Raw genomic sequence first — 17490 nt, forward strand, 5'->3', positions numbered from 1 at the left:
AAGCTGGTTTTTAAAAAACGTTCTCTGAAATTTGAAGCAGGCCTGTGGTGAATGACTAAAGGCTGATTTATACCTCTGGGTCAAATGGATGCCATAACCTATGCAAGTGGCCTATGCGCGTTGTGAGCATTTATACTTGTGCGTTGGTGTGTCTGCGTCGCTCTGCAATTAGGGCACATTGCGCATGCGCACACACCTGCCTGTGCAAGGGTTCATGGTCATGGTAGTCTTTCTCGGGATAAACAAGTTTAAAGCGAGCGTCTTTTTTCGTAAAAGCGAAATGTGTCCTCCATAATTTCGGAGGTCTGTAAAGCTTTATGGAAAGCATTGCAGCCAGAGTTCCTTCCCTGCCCTTCAGTTGGCCAATGGGAAGCTATTGCAGCGGAGGAGGAAATGCGATGCTACCACAAGCGGACCAATCACAGTTGTTGCGGTCTGCGTTGCCGTGACGCGTAGTTACATTTTGGGAGAGGTGCGCGTCAGGCTACGATGTAGGGATCCACGTAGGCACTGCATAGGGTTCGCAGCTACGCCGTACCTACGGCGTCGATTTGACGCAGAAGTATAAATCAGCCTTTAACCTGTGCCCATTTAATCCAATGTCGGCAGCATGTCAAATTCATGTCTCTTGTTTCCTTCGCCTCTGCAGGGGGCTAATTTCTCATATGGCTAAAATCTATTAAAGCTGCACAACGTTACTTAAATCCAGATTTTACTTCTTAAAAGAGACAAAAGTTTACAGTTATAGCATTTTCTGGAGCAGAATTAAGCTGGGTGACACTCAGGAATGAACCAAAATGAGATACTCCTAGTCTTGTGGTTTTCTATGGCTGCACTGGAGACTGTGGTGCAGGAAGTGTATAAAAGGAGAGATTTTCTCTTCCTGCAACAGGCCAGGGCAATGGAAGATGATAGCAGATATGGTTAAAACCAGGAATACATGCCCATGCTCCTAGGTATAACAAGTTGTAGAGCATGGAAGCAGGCTGGTCAGTCCACTTCATCAATGTTGACCTCTCTATGATATTCCCAATTGCCTGCATTGACTCCATATCCTTCTTTGCCCTTCTCTTTTAAGTACTCGTCCAGATGCCTGTTGAATATTGTTACCTACTGCATGTCCACCACCTCCTCCAGCAGCTCGTTTTAGATACCAACTACTCTTTGTGTGAAATATTTATCCCTCTGATCCCCTTTAAAACTCCTCGCTCTCACCATAACCCTTTAGTTTTACTCACATCTCCCATGCAAAATTCCAGCTATGTAGCCTATCTGTGCCTCTCATTTTACACTGTGTACCTCTATCATGTCATCTCTCAGCTTCCATTGTGCAGAGGAAACAGACCCAACCTAGCCAGTCTCTCTGCAGTTCCCTCGCACCACCCACCACACTAATAGCTCAATGTATCACACGCCCCTTGCTAGCTTCTGCCAATCAGGATACACACCAGACATTCGTACGCTAAATTGCGTCATTTACCAATACTGAAAGACCAACCCCACAGCTTGCACACGCTTCCAGCTTTTCACTAATAGTGACCACATCACACAATCAAATTGCACCAAGTCCTCTGACACTCCCCTCTCCCATTTAGGGCAAAGTGTTACGATATTAGAGATGGCTGCAGCCAGGTGGTGGGGCCAGGCCCAGTAGCTTCATCTTAACCTCATATATTTGGTGTTGGCCAACACTGTAACAACCATTACAAGTTGTTAGCAGACACAGACTGTAAAGGACAATGATATCCACAAGACCATAAGACCATAAGACAAAGGAGCAGAAGTCGGCCATTTGGCCCATCGAGTCTGCTCCGCCACTTTATCATGATCTGATCCATTCTCCTATTTAGTCCCACTCCCCCGCCTTCTCACCATAATCTTTGATGCCCTGGCTACTCAGATATCTACCAATCTCTGCCTTAAATACACCCAATGACTTGGCCTCCACTGCTGCCCATGGCAACAAATTCCATAGATTCATCACCCTCTGACTAAAAAAATTTCTTCGCATTTCTGTTCTGAAAGGGTGCCCTTCAATCTTTAAGTCATGCCCTCTCATACTAGACTCCCCAACCATGGGAAACAACTTTGCCACATCCACTCTGTCCATGCCTTTCAACATTTGAAATGTTTCCATGAGGTCTCCCCTCATTCTTCTAAACTTCAAGGAATACAGTCCAAGAGCGGACAAACGTTCCTCATATGTTAACCCTCTCATTCCCGGAATCATTCCAATGAATCTTCTCTGTACCCTCTCCAACATCAGCACATCCTTTCTTAAATAAGGAGACCAAAACTGCCCACAGTACTCCAAGTGAGGTCTCACCAGCACCTTATAGAGACTCAGAATCACATCCCTGCTCCTATACTCTATTCCTCTAGAAATGAATGCCAACTTTGCATTTGCCTTCTTCACTACCGACTCAACCTGGAGGTTAACCTTAAGGGTATCCTGTACGAGGACTCCCAAGTCCCGTTGCATCGCAGAACTTTGAATTCTTTCCCCATTTAAACAGTAGTCTGCCCGTTTATTTCTTCTGCTAAAGTGCATAACCATACACTTTCCAACATTGTATTTCATTTGCCACTTCTTTGCCCATTCTTCCAATCTATCCAAGTCTCTCTGCAGACTCTCCATTTGCTCAGCACTACCAGCCACTCCACCTATCTTCGTATCGTCAGCAAACTTAGCCACAAAGCCATCCTGATAGTTGATCTTCCTCCTCACATTCTACTTCCACGTCCTCCCCCAGACTCTTCTGATGTGAAGAATGGAGCAAGTATAAACATGTACTTATACTCTCCAACCACAACCTTACCCGACACCTAGTGGTGTCAACAATGATAGAAGAGCTTGGAGACAAGGGATACCTCATGAGGGGTATAGACAAGAAAACTATTTCCACTGTGGTTAAGTGAGACTAAAACTGAAGGTCATAGGTTGAGGGTAAAAGGTGAAACATTTAAGTGGAACCTGAGGGGGTAATTTCTTTACACAGAAGGGGATGAGACTGTGGATTGGACTGCCAGTGGAAGAGGTGTAAGTGGGTTTTATTTAAGAACAATTTAAGAGCAATTTGGATAAGCAGATGGATGGGAGGGGTACGGAGGGATCTGATGTACCATAGGTGTGGGCCGATGGGAGGAGGCGGTTTAGTAGTTTGGCACAGATTAGGTGTGCTGAGGTACTCTATGACCCTATAAAGACATGAATCACTCAACTTCACACACTCAGTCACCAGCTCTGACACTGTAATTTAAGGGTGGGCTTAGAGGCAAAGTCTGCACTTGGGTCAGAGACTGGGAACTTCCAGCTAGCAATGAGGCAGGGACAAAGGATATCATGGGGTAGGCTGACTACAGGATGAGGCAGCACATGTTTGGTTGTACAGGCCATCAATGGGCATTCTGTCAGGCAAACGGTAGGGAGAGACTGCGTGAAATGCTGGTGTGATCAGGTCTGCCAGAACATCTATGAGGAGTGTCAAGGAGTTCGGGATTGACTTCACTCGTATTTTATGAAACTTGGACTGTGTTCTGGATGAGACAGCCAAATTCAAATCCAAAGTCTACTGGGATACAGCTTCTGGTGGCCAAGGTTCAGCCTTTGGACAACACAAGAAGAAGCCAGCCAGTATTTGGATGCTGAGATGGAAACTCAAGAATCAGCAGGCTCTGACTGACCCATCATATCGCCATGGATACCCAGGTTCACAGGGTTTACAGGTTGCTGCAGTGGTCTAGCAATCTCTCCTTTTGTGGATTAATAGGACAGACAAGACTCCAACCCAGGGAAGTACCTGAGCTTTCATGAATTTGCTGCCATCTAAGTTGACTCCACTCAGTTGCTGACCACTGCCTCTCTGTTAGTGCCTTCATTACTGGGTATCAGTCAGCCTAAAGCATCCATCCATTTCCTGCAATTTCTCTGTCTATGTTGCGTCTCTTCTTCAGATGAGGCTTTCTGCTGCGGGTGATCTGAGATGTCCGTCTTTCTCTGGACATGTAACCTCACCCCCATTGTCATGGACGGAGCCCTCTCTGGATCTCTTCAATTTCCTGCACTTGTGTTCTCACTGTGCCTTCCCCACCCCAGACAAAGCAGCGACAGATTTCCCTTGGTCCTTACCTTTCACCCCACTCTCCTTCCTATCCTGCACATCATTCTTTGATGCTTCCACTAGCTACAACATGATCCTGCCACTACTCACATCTCCCCCTCCTTATCGTCTTATGTTTTCTGTGGGGTCCATTCTTTCTTTGTCTCAATGGTCACTTTCCCTGAAAACCATAGGAGGTGTAATTTCTATCTCCACCTCTCCTCCCTCACCTCCATCCAGGGATCTAAACAGGCCTTCCAAGGGAGACCAGAGATACACATGTACTTCTGCCAATCTTTGCTTTCAGTGCTCTCAACGTGGCCTCCTCCATTTCTGTGAGACCACTTTGCTGAGCTCCAGCATGCTATCCGCCATGGCTATCTGGAGTACCTGGCTGATAGCCTTTTTAAGTCCCCTTCCCATTCCAAGACTGAGCAGTCTGTCCTCGGCCTTCACTACTGCCAGATTGAGGCTAAACACAAGCTGGAAGAACAACAACAGTGCCTGAGTAATCTATAAAGGACTGACATTAATTTTGAATCCTCCTACTTCAGGCAACCTGACCCCCCTCTGACCCTTTCATGCTCCTTCTGATCTACCCAAGTCCTCTCACACAAACACCCTTCTTTACAAACACGCCCGGCTCAATTATCAGCCACCCCATCTATTCTATCTGCCCATCACCCACACACTCTCCCACTGGTCACCTGTCCCCTCCTGCCTTTGTTCACTGATTTGGTTCCAACCTTTATGTTCCTTTCTTAACAGGTTCCATCATTTGCAGGCCTTTCTTGCATCCACCTACCATTTCTAAGCCTTTGTCTTTGTCTCCATTCTCCCTCCCTCACCTGGCTCCACCTGCCAATGATGCTTCCTGACCTCTCCTGGAGTTACCCATCACTTATCCGCTCTTGACCTACCCTTTCCCCTCACCTCTTTATATCGGCTGTCTCCCATCTATTCTTTCAGTCTAGGTGAAGGGCCTTCACTCCACAGGTGCAGCCTAACCCTGAGTTCCTTTGGTTTTTTCCTCCACTTCCAGTGATAAGTTCTAAGTAGATTTGTATCTCCTGAGAGTTGTGTAACTGCTCTTCTTTTGATCTATAGCTTTAATAAATTTTTAACTGCTCAATTTTATTACAGCTTCTCCATCTCCTGTTTATTGCGGTAGTGAGAGGTCAGGCAGATGCTAACGGAGCAGTTACTCTCAGCACTCGCTGCTCGTATGGTTCTGGCTTTGTAAACGCTTCTGTTTCTCACCAATTTATAGACCATCTGATGAAGTTTGCTGATATAATTAGATTATTGGAAGCCTCACGCTGTGGATTCACAACCACCTGAAACTCAACTGAGGCTGCCTTAATTTATTCTATAATGTGGGTCTTTACCATCAGCACAGGAACAGATCTTTTGGTCCAAGCTCTCCATCATGCTCCTGTTTATACTAATCTCATTTTATTACCTCCACATTCCCACCAGCTACCACTCACCTGCAGACCGGGGTGGGGTGGGGGGTACAAACTACAGTGGCCAGTTAACCCATCAACACCTACATCTTTAGGAAGTGGGAGGAAAGAGCAGCACCTGGAGGATGCCCACCTGGTCAAATGGAGAGCATGCAAGCTCCACACAGACAGCAGTGGAGGTCAGGATGCATTCTGGGTTGCTGGAGCTGTGAGGCAGCTCTTTGTGGCTAAAGAAAAGGAGCCTTCAATTTCAAACAGCTGAAGCTTCACTAAAACCCAACGTACGATGGAAATGATCCTTTTATTGCTGCCCCTCACTATGCTCTTAAAATAATGAAAAATGGACCACCTAATGAACATGGAACTTGGCATATTTATAGAAGCAGAAAACTACATTACCACTTTTACTCTCGTATATCTGTCACCTTTGCTAAATTGTAAAGGGCATGGGAAAATTGCCCCCCTCTGTCCTTTTCCTCCTTTCTCGCATCCTTCTGATCTACAAAGTTTCTCTTACACCAACGCCAGCCCCCTTCACCTGGTTTCTTTCCCTTCTTCCTCCTTGTACTTATCTGCCCCATCACGCACATACACCTCCCACCGGGTGCCTCCCCCCCACCACTATCTCTATCTGCCCACCCCACCTCCCTCACATGATTCTTGGCTTCACTATTCTTTCCGATCAAATTCTCCCGTCTGCAGTTCCTTGTTGCCCCACTAATACCCTCCAGCCTCTATTACTATTTCCATTCTCCAGTGGTCACTTCCTCCAGCTTGTTGGTTGCAGGGAAAAACAAGAGCTTGTCTTGCTCTTTCTCCACAATTGGGATTCTAGCTTTTGTACTGCTTTCTGTAATCCTGTTTGCTTTAGTTCTTTCGATCACAAATTCATTCATTTGCACCAGTTTGAAATCGTCATCTTTTACAATCTTTTTCCTAAGCTAGAACAAAAGCACAAGTAACCAATACTGGGGATGAATCTGATTTTAGAAAATAATTCTCTTTAAGTTGAAATTTCCCCTGGATGCCAACAGGACTCTAGAACAATATGGCAAATGGCACATGATCAGGATTATCATCTTCCGTGGTGCTTGTTGCGTGTCTGTAAGCTGGTTACAAGGATTCAAATTACCCTAGCATTGGCAATTCCCTGAATGTGATGAGTTTGTAGCCAAGTAGCAGTTGCAAGATAAAGTTTGTGAACCCTTTGCAATTACTTGGTTTTCTGCATTAATTACTCGTAAAATGTGGTCTGACCTTCATCTAAATCATAAAAATAGACAAACACAGTCAGCCTAAAATTATAACAAACAATAATAAAACTTTTCATGTCTTTATTGAATACATTATTTAATCATTCACAGTACAGGCTGGGAAAAGTATGTGAACCCTTGTATTTATTAACAGGTAGAACCTCCTTTATCAGCAATAACCTTTACCAAACATTTCCTGTAGCTGCTGATCAGACTTGTACGACAGTAAGGAGGAATTTTAGACCATCCCTACATACAAAACTATATCAGTTCATCAATATTTCTGGGATACCTTGCATGAACAGCCCTCTTCAGGTCATGCCACAGCATCCCAATTGGGTTAAGGTCTGGACTCTGACTTGGCCATTCCAAAACACAAATTTTCTTGTTTTCAAAACAATTCTGTTGTTGATTTACTCTTCTGTTTCAGGTCATTGTCTAGTTGCATCATCCAGCTTCTATTATACTTCAGGTGATGGACTGCTACCCTGATATTCTCCTGTAAAATGTCTTGAAGGGATTTTGACTTTATTGTTTCCACAACGATTGCAAGCTGTCCAAGCCCTGAGGCAGCAATGCAGTCCCAAATCATGATGCTCAATTCACCCTGCTTCGCTGTTGGGATGAGGATGAGGATGAGGATGTGCAGTGCCCTTGTCCCTCCAAACATAGCGGTGTGCATTTCTGCCAAAAAGTTAAATTTTTGTCTGATCTTTCCACAGAACATTGTCCCAGAAGCATTATGGAACACCCGTGGTCTTTTACAAACTTGAGACTGCAGCAATGTTTTTTGGGAGAGCAGTGGTTTCCTTGGTGGTGTCCTTCCATGAACACCATTCTTGTTCAGTGTTTTCCTGTAGTGGACACATGAATAGAGACCTTACAAGTTCTAAAGATTTTTGCAGGTCTTTTGCTGTTACCCCTGGGTTATTTTTCACCTCCTTCAGCATTACACGTTGTGCTCTTGGCGTGATCTTTGAAGGATTCCTTCTCCTAGGGAGAGTAGCAACAGTACTGAATTTCCTCTATTTGTAGACAATTTCACTTACTGTGGACTGATGAACACTCAGGTCTTTAGAAATGCTTTTGTAGACTTTTCTGGCTTCAATCATCACAATTCTTCTTCTAAGGTCCTCTGAAAGTTGTTTTAATCAAGGCATAGTGCACATAAACAGATCTTTCTTGAGAAGAATAGGCTTTGTCAGTAACCTAACCTCGTGTGTCATGTTTTATAGGGCAGGGCACTTCTACAACCCACAGCTCCAATCTCATCTCATTGATTGATGAGACTGACACCTGACTCCAAATAGCTTTCGTAGAAGGCATTACACCAGAGGTTCACATACTTTTTTGAACCTAGACTGTAAATGTTTAAATGGTGTACTCAGTGTTGGCAAGAAGAACTACAACTGTTTGTGTACTATTAGTTTAGGCAGACTGTGTTGGTCTATTATATGAGATCAGATCACATTTTATGAGAAATTAATGCAGAAAAACAGGTAATTGAAAAGGGCTAATAAACTTTTTCTTGCAACTGTATATAATGAATACATTTTCAATTTTGCAACAAATATGGATAGAGGATGCATTGACACTTCTCTGGCTTTCAGCTGGGTCCAAGTTTCAATTTTAACTGATATTTCTATGACAAAGTCTGCCAACTTCATCAGGAATAATGCCTAGGCATGTCTAGTCCAGAGATATATATGCTCAACTCCCATTGTCGATCTCTCCCAACTGGTTAGTCCTCAACCAATCAGGTTTCCATTGTCCCACTTTGTTTAAAATCGTATTCCAGTTTTTATTTAGAGTGAGACTTTCGTCTCTGTTGAAATTCTTATTCTCTGGTCATATTTCAATGGCTTCCTTCACCAGGCAGTCCCAAAAGTCACTGGTGCGGAACGATAGTTTTGTTTCGTCAAATTCAAACCTGTGGTCATTGCACACACAATGTCCTGCTACCACCAATTTTTCTGGCTAACCCAAACAGATACACCTCCTCTGCTCCTTGGTGTGGGTTTTCACCATGTGCCCCATCTGGCCGATATACGCTGCTCTGCATTCACAGAGAATCCTGTAAACGCCAGCCATCCTGAGTCCCAGGTTATCTTTGACCAGCATAAACTGGGATTTGAGCTTCTTAACAGGTTTGTGGAATGTATTTATCTGGTATTTCTTCAGGATCCTGGCGATCCTTCCAGAAACCATGGAAATATAGGGAGGATGGGCAGTAGTGACAGCTTCCTTCTCATTGTTAGATTTCCTGGTTTTTCCATCGGCTTTTTAAGGGCCCGAGTGATTTCCTTTGCCTTCTCAGCCATTCAGTAGGAACATTGAGTGTAATCGTCTTATTTCCGTGCGGACACTCTCCGGATCCGAAATAGTTTTTGCATTGTTAATCTACATTGGAGGCATGATGGTGGCTGTTATTGTTGAGGTTTAAGTCCATGTGAGTGACGACAGAGAACTACTGTTCTGCACCAGTGGCTTTGGGACCATTTGGTGAAAGAAGCCATTGAAATAAGACTAGAGAATAAGAATTTCAACAAAGATGAAGGTTTCGCTCTACAGAAGAACTGGAATACAATTTTAAACAAGGTGGGACAGCAGAAACCTGATTGGATGAGGACTAACCAATCAGGAGGGACGGATGACAGGAGTTGAGTGTATATACCGCAGGACTAGATATGCCTAGGCATCATCCCTGATGAAGGTGGCAGAGTTTGTCATCGAAATGTTGGTTAAAATCGGCACTTGGACCCAGCTGGAAGCCTGAGAAGAGTGTGTGTATTATATATGCCGGGAAACCACTTTTTTCATGGATAGAGGATATTTGTCAAATATTAATGTTTAAATGCTTCATTAATATGAAGATATGGATTAGAGTGTTCCAACATTGACATGAGATTCAAAACCCACATGAGTTGGCAGTAGAAACTGTAATGGAGACTCAAGGAACTGCAGATGCAGAGCCTAGAGTAAAGACCAATCTGCAGAAGTAACTCAATAGATTGTGCACCATCTACAGGAGGGAAATGAACAGATGATGTTTTCGGTCAAGACCCTTCATTGGGACTGAAGGCCAGAGGAGAGAGAGGCAGTATAACAAAATGAGGTGAAGAAGAGGCTTAAGTGAAACATAGACCCAGTTGAGAAGGGGTGATACGCAGGCAGACTCCACTGAGGAAGGGGATAATGGAAGTAGTGACGGAGGCTGGGAGGTGATAATGGAAACACTAAAGGGCTGAAGATAATGGAATCAGATAAAAAAGGAAAAGGATGCACAAAACCAATGGTTTTATTTGTATTTGGCAAGATGTGGTACAACATAAAACAATAATGTAAAAGGCAACGAGGCCAGAAATAGGGACTCCTAATACTTGTGTCTCCAATATCCCCATGGAAACCTGGAACATGAATGACAATTTGTTAATCATACAAAAAAAATGAATTCAATTATACAGATAATTTCATAACGTAAGTACTTTGGGGCAGTACAGTACAATAACAAAGCAGAATATAGTATTACAGTTACAGAGAAAGTTTAGCACAGGTAGATAATGAGGTGCAAGGGCCATGCGACGGTAGGCCATGGAGTCAAGAGATACATCTTTCACGTACAAGAAGTCCATTCCAGAGTCATATAACAATGGGATAGAAGCTGTCCTTGAATCAGGTGGTGTGTGTTTTCAAACTTTAGTGATCTTCTGCCTGATAGGAGGGTGGAGAAGAGAGACAGTCAGGGTGGGGGCGGGGGGAGCAGTTGTGGCATTTAATTATGCTGGTTGTTTTTTCTGAGACACCAGGAATCATGAGCAGTCCATAGAGAGTATGTTCTCATGATGAACTGAGCTCTGGTCATGACTCTCTGAGATTTCTTGCAGTCTTAGGCAGACCAGTTGCCAAACCAGCTGTGATAACATTTGATTTCTCCTTTGCAGTACAGCTTCCTTAGCAGATTTTCTTAAAAGTCATATTTACACATAGTCAGCACAAATAATTCAGTTATTGACAAAAGATATTATCATATCTCATCTACTAATTTCTTCCAATATATTTTATCGCCCAACACCTCCTTGCAAGTAAACAGCAGTAAACACCACACCTTTCCAGTTTGCTTTCCACTATAGGTTCTGTGAACCCTTTGACAGAAAATCCTTGCACAACAGACAAAAGCTTTTGGTTTATTGCCAATTTTGACCCTGCACTTCAAGTTACAATTCTCAAATTTTCTGTCTTCTGCCCTATAATTGTCTTCCAGCTTTTTTTTGGAGCTACATAAGTGTTTAAGTAACAGACACAGAAGGGCTGGCAAACAGGCATCAGTTTTGGTGGATTCCCTGATTGTTACCATGTCTACATTTTCTTGATGTCAGCATGACACATAGGCATACTACATTGATGATGGAATCACCTATTTTAAATATTTAAAATAATAAAAAACTGAAAAGGCATTTGAAATTGTCCTGGAATAGCACAAGTTCAACATATCCTCATCCCCATCTGTCATCTCTGCTCGCTCACTCTGCCATATCCACTAACTGTATTCCTTCATTCTCCGCAAGCCACTTCAACCCTAGGGAAATATAAGTCTCCTGCATGACCCAACAAATGTGTGGCAACACACACAAAATGCTGGAGGAACTCAGCAGGTCAGGCAGTATCTATGGAGAGGAATAAACTTTTGACGTTTCGGGCCAAAACCCTTTATCAGGACCATCAGAGTCTGGAATGTCAACTGTTCATTCCTCTCCATTGGTGCTGCCTGACCCGCTGAGTTTCTCCAGTATTTTATGTGTGTTGCACTGGATCTCCTGCATCTGCAGAATATCTTGTGTTTAAAATATTTTAGAGTCAAGTAAGGGAAGAATTGGGATCTATAAATTTTATTATAAGATCAAAGACTTTTTACAAAGTAAGTTTATTATCAAAATACATATATGTAACTGTATACAGACCTGAGATACATTTCCACGAGGACATTCACAATAAACACACAAAACAATAGATTCAATGAATCAAAGACCGCATCCAACAGGACAGACAAAAACAACCAAGCGCAAAAGCCAACAGACTGTGCAAGTACAAAAGGAAAAATTGAAATAATAATAATAATAAATAAATAGGCAATAAACGTCAAGAACATGAGATGAAGAATCTTTGAAAGTGCGTCCATAGGTTGTGGAAACGGTTCAGTGATGGAGCAAGTGAAGTTATCCTTCCTGATTCAAGAGCCTGATAGATGAGGGATAACAAATGTTCCTGAACCTGATGGTGTGAATCTTCAGGCTACTGAACCATCTTTCTGATAGCGGCAGTGAGGAGAGAGCATGGCCTGGTTGGTGGGTTCCTTAACACAAAATAATCTGCAGATGCTGGGGTCAAAGCAACACTCACAACACACTGGAGGAACTCAGCAGGTCGGGCAGCATCTGTGGAAACATCGACTGATCGTTTCCGCGGGTGCTGCCCGACCTGCTGAGTTCCTCCAGCATGTGGTGGGTTCCTTGATAGTGGGTGCTACTTTCCTGCTATAGCACTCTGTGTAGATGTGCTCAGTGGTGGGAAGGGCTTTACCTGTGATGGACTGGGCTATATCTACTCCGTTTTGTAAGCATTTCCATTCAAGGATATGGGTGCTGCCATACCAGGCCATGATACAACCAGTCAATGTACTCTCCACTGCACATCTACAGAAGTTTGTCAAAGTTTTAGATGACGTGCCAAATCTTCATAAACTTCTAAGAAAGTGGAGGTGCTGCTGTGCTTTCTTTGTAATGGCACTTAGGTGCTGGGCCCAGGACTGATCCTCTGAAATGATAACATTGAGGAATTTAAAGTTGCTGACCCTCTTCACCTCAGATTCCCTGATGAGGACTGGTTCATGGACCTTTAGTTTCCTCCTCCTAAAGTCAGTAATCAACTCCTTGGTCTTGTTGACATTGAGTGAGAGGTCATATGTGGACGACTTGTATTTTACTTGGTTTCCAGACACAAATGCCAATGATGTGGCCCTCAGCAGATTGTGGACCTCATGATTTATCATGGGCTTCTGGTTGGGGGAGAGTCTGAGGATTTTGTTGGAAGACACTCATCTTTAAAACATCTTTAAAACTTGAGTACTTAATCCACTGATAGATTGGAAACCCACATCTAGGTGTTTGCCAAGTCTTTTTTTTTGCTTGTGATGGACATATACAACTAGGCTGTTGGCCATACATATTGATATAAAATGGTACAAATCTCGCAACTAACCTTTCATCAAACATCAAAGATGGAACCCATCTGGAATACCAAGGGTCTCTTGAACCTACAGCATTTGCCAGAAATGGCATATTTTGAGCTGTATACCATTTTATATAAAATGTCCCCTTCACTGTAGTTCCTCAGGTCAAACAAGAAAGCATGTTAAGTTGGTGGTATCACATACACAAGCAGTGACCTGTGTAGTGCTGATTTAAAGTACATTTTAATGCACTTTGAAATTTCCAGATTTGTACAGTATTTAGTCCTTCATTATAAACTGCAAAATTGTGCACAAGTACTGAAAATTTAGTTGGTTTATTGGAAACAAAAGTTGAGTTCATTTGTTTCTGTTCAATGTAGCTATTAGATCTATACAGTATAAATTACTGTATAACAATAATTCAAATTGCAGTAGTTTCCTAATTTACATGCAGAATTCTAATTGTGATAGATTACTTCACAATAACCCTCTTGTTTTTTTAACTAGTCTCAATGGTGATGGGCATACCTACAGTAAAGAGAGAATCGCAAACTTACCTCATGGACACGTTGAACTCCCTTATCTATGAGCTCTCTCCTGATGAAAAGAGAGATTGTGTAATTGTTGTTCTCATTGCAGAGGTTGGTTACTTTTTCAATGTTATTTTAACTTTAAGTATATTAAACTAAATTTGACTTTCAAATGAGGTCATAAGCTATTATTTATTCATGGCAAATAAAAAATGTTTCAAATCTGTTCTCAGAGTTATGTTACTCTTTTGGTATAGTCATTGGTCATGTGGCATGAACAAGCTCCTGTGGCTTGAAAATAGGAGTAAATAATGACGGGATAACCTGTTGAATTGCAGTTTATTAGCTAAACAATTAGGTATTCAAACACAGAGCAAACATTTCCAAGAAATAAGCATTAATTAAGCCAAATTTGTTCTTACCAAGTACCACAAAAGTTGCTGTTTATGCGCAATTTTTTTCAAGTAATTTTCTAAATGTGTTTGAGCTAGCAGTAATTCTTCAATCATTTGATGGTCTTTGTTATTTGACCTTAGTTTTAGAAACATAAATCTTACGTGAAGGAGACAGTGCTACTCCACTGTGGTGTTTGTAATACTTGTAACTCTTGGGATACCCTTCACTTCCTGACACAATGGTCCAGATTTTGTGGTCTGCAATGATGTTCAACACTTATGTCAAAGAGAGAAGCCCACAAAGGTTAAGAGATCTCAATGACATGATTTGTCCAGTTTCTAAAATCACAAACTGTCAATCTTTAGCCATGAGAGATCTCTAAGTGTCGAGCAATAATGATACCATCAATCAACCTGAGCAACCACTCATTCGCATTGGAAAATTATCAACAAACCAGTCTAAAAGGAGCTGTAAAGTTTTGATTTTTAACCCACTCTAAGAATTTTGGAGAATGCAAAATAAATGCTGGCTTGCAGAGGTAAGACTAAAGTAGAAGTTGAAATACTTAGAAAAAAAAATGATCTTCACAGCCTCCTGGATCTAGACCTAGCCTCTGAACCTACGTGGTTTACAAAGTAACAGCCCAAAGGCAACACGTGAGAAGGAAAGACCTATCCTGTTGTGCCCAACACCCCGAGTATTGTGAGCTACAGCATTTGCCAGAAATGTCATATTTTGAGCTGTGTGCCATTTTATATCAATGTCCCCTTCACTATAATTACTCAGATCAAACAATAAAGCATGTTGAGTTAAAGGTATCATACATTCAAGCAGTGACCTCCTGTGTAGTGCTGCTTTAAAATAAGTTTTAATGCACTTTGGCGTTTCCAGCTTTGTATAGTATACTTAGTCCTTCCTTACAACCTGCAAAATAACTTCCAAAGTGCATTGAACTTCACGACAGTTGCCTTCAAACTGTTGCCAGGTCTGTGATCCGAACAACTAATGTGCTGGACAGTGTGTGGCAGTCATTCACATGTTGGTTTGATGTTGGGGTGGGAGGACATTGTGAGATTATAGTGCTGATATTATGATAATAATGAGACATCTTAGAAATAGAAAGTATGATACATGAAGAATCTCTAGTTGCTGCACATCAGAAAGGTGTCTCGTTGCTTTGGGTGGTAATCTGGCAAAGCGGTGATGCCAGCTTTTATTAATCTCATTTCTTTTTCATTTACCTAAAACAAGAAATGAAGGCCCGATTCTTTCTATTTTGTGTGGGCATCTAAATTATGAGTCAAACAACAAAATCCATCCCATAATTATTCCTACTTAAGCAAATAGCTTCCTGTCCAGAATTATCTCTCCTGTGCGCAGTAAGTCAGATACAAGGTCAAACATCTCTTATTGAACCTGCTATGATTCCAGGAAGCAGAATTCTTGAATCATCTACTGGGCTACAGCATTCACATAACTTATCAATACAAGTATAATCTCTCCTGTATGTGTGCCTAGCTGGAACTTCTGTTATGTTGACCTAACTATATTGTCAACTTCCTTCTGCAGTGAGATGATAATGAATAACCCACACTGATCTGATAGGCTGGGTTACTTTCATTTTGGCCCTGAGAGCTGAGATCTATCCACATGTAGATTGATGGTTCTAGTATTCCTGTATCAAATAACCTTGACAAGTTCCAAATGTGCCACAAACCTACAAGTGCAAAACTGCCCAGGCAGATAAATGACATTGTGGAAGGATGCACTTTTTAAGAGTAAGGAAGAAGATTAAATGGTTTGAAATTGGTATGTAAACTCATTCTGTGAATCTAATTCTGCAGTGACATTGGCACTTGTATAAAATGTGGATGAAGGAAGTTGCATGGTGATGCAAACACTGTACAGTGGGACTTTGCCTGCATTCACTGCTCTGTATTTTACCCAGTGAACGACTGTCCTAATGCTGCACAGCCAGACTACCGAATGCTGTCTAATAGTCATTAAAATTAGGATGAAAAGCATGTTGTAAAATACCTACTGTTAAATATATTTTTCTGTTTTCATTGTATAGGTGAACGAAAGTTATGTAAATGGGCTAGCAGAAAATTTACAAAATATGTAAGTATTATGTAAAGTATTATTAATAAAACACATCATACTGCTTTGAGAATAAAACATAAACTAAGCTTCTCCAGATGAGCACTAATTTCATTAAGGCAGATAAAGAGGTGCTGAGTAAAAGCCAGGAAGAGAGGGAAATCTCCAGCATTCTGAGGCACATCCTAACAACCATCTCACAGTATTGTAAGCAGACACCTTGAAAGCATGTCACATTCATCTTCCTTATTACAGTAAAAATGTGACCCCAGGAGGTCAAGAAAGATGGACGGGGCAGAATCTAGGGAATATACCAATTAAAAATCAGCCAAGTTTGCACAAAGTAAAGAAACAGTTTTAAATATGAAAACACGAGGAATTCTGCTGATGTTGGAAATTCAAGCAACACACATCAAAGTTGCTGGTGAACGCAGCAGGCCGGGCAGCATCTCTAGGTGATTTTCATCAGTGTGTTTTTGGTAAGAAGTTATGGCATGTGGATAATCACTAGTAATGAAACTTAATGAGGAAATCAGAAATCATGGTCGCATTGACAATTAATGGTTATTTAAAGATTTGGCACCAACGGTGAAGAGCCTTGCCCACCACAACTTTTTTTGTAGAAATAAACTTAATTTAGTTTTCTTTCTTTGTTACATCAGGGAAAAAGTTGCCCGATCTAAAAGTTGGTGCTATCAACATGGACTGAAAAATGCAGTTTAATTTGAATATTTTTAGCTATTTGCCATTTTTACTTTTACATCCTAATTAACATAAACCATTTTGTTAATTATTCCTATTTCTATTTCACGGATTCTGCTAAATATTTTGTTAGTACCCGTTATATTTCATAAAGAATTTACTATTTTAAAATATTATGATACAGCACACTTTGTATGAAACCAATGGTTGAAATTGCTCTGTGGGATGTCATAAATTTGTAAGTGTGATTGTTAAAGAATTATTGTTGCAGTGATGGAATTAATCTTAGTAACTACACTAATTAATAATAGTACCACTTTTCTACGAATAATATATTGATTATTTCATACAATACAAATGTAGTTTTTGAGAGCTTGGAAATAAATCAACAGGACAGGTTTTCCACATGGATTTCGCCACAGAAGTCCCGAAGACTATGTTGACATGTGCTTATGTGAGCCATGGCATCTCAACTACATTGCCCATGCTGCCGTGCGCCCTGGAACTACACCAGTGGACTCCCATAGGAAACCACAGCACAGCACAAACTTCCATAGGCCACCCTACAGAAATCTGCCTGCTCAACTTTGGCCAGGTTAAGCTGGTACCAGTATGGCAGTCTCACTGAAACAAAGGCAAATAAACAATTGGCACAAGAGGGTGACCTTTTTTTATTCCAGCTATTTTAAATGCAGATGGTTTTTGCATATGTGCTTA

At 41.7% G+C, this 17490-nt stretch overlaps 1 protein-coding gene across 1 annotated transcript in view; it reads left to right on the forward strand.

The window, feature by feature from the left end:
• The window catches only part of LOC134345637 (alpha-1,3-mannosyl-glycoprotein 4-beta-N-acetylglucosaminyltransferase B-like), a 175030-nt gene that overhangs the window by 77708 nt on the left and 79832 nt on the right, over positions 1-17490 (forward strand). Inside the window, exons 4-5 of the mRNA XM_063046630.1 lie at positions 13553-13686; positions 16046-16092. Of these exons, the coding sequence (XP_062902700.1) occupies positions 13553-13686; positions 16046-16092 (181 nt within the window). The remainder of the gene's footprint in view (positions 1-13552; positions 13687-16045; positions 16093-17490) is intronic.

Source organism: Mobula hypostoma, chromosome 4 (assembly GCF_963921235.1).
Source record: "Mobula hypostoma chromosome 4, sMobHyp1.1, whole genome shotgun sequence".
Lineage (NCBI taxonomy): Eukaryota > Metazoa > Chordata > Chondrichthyes > Myliobatiformes > Myliobatidae > Mobula > Mobula hypostoma.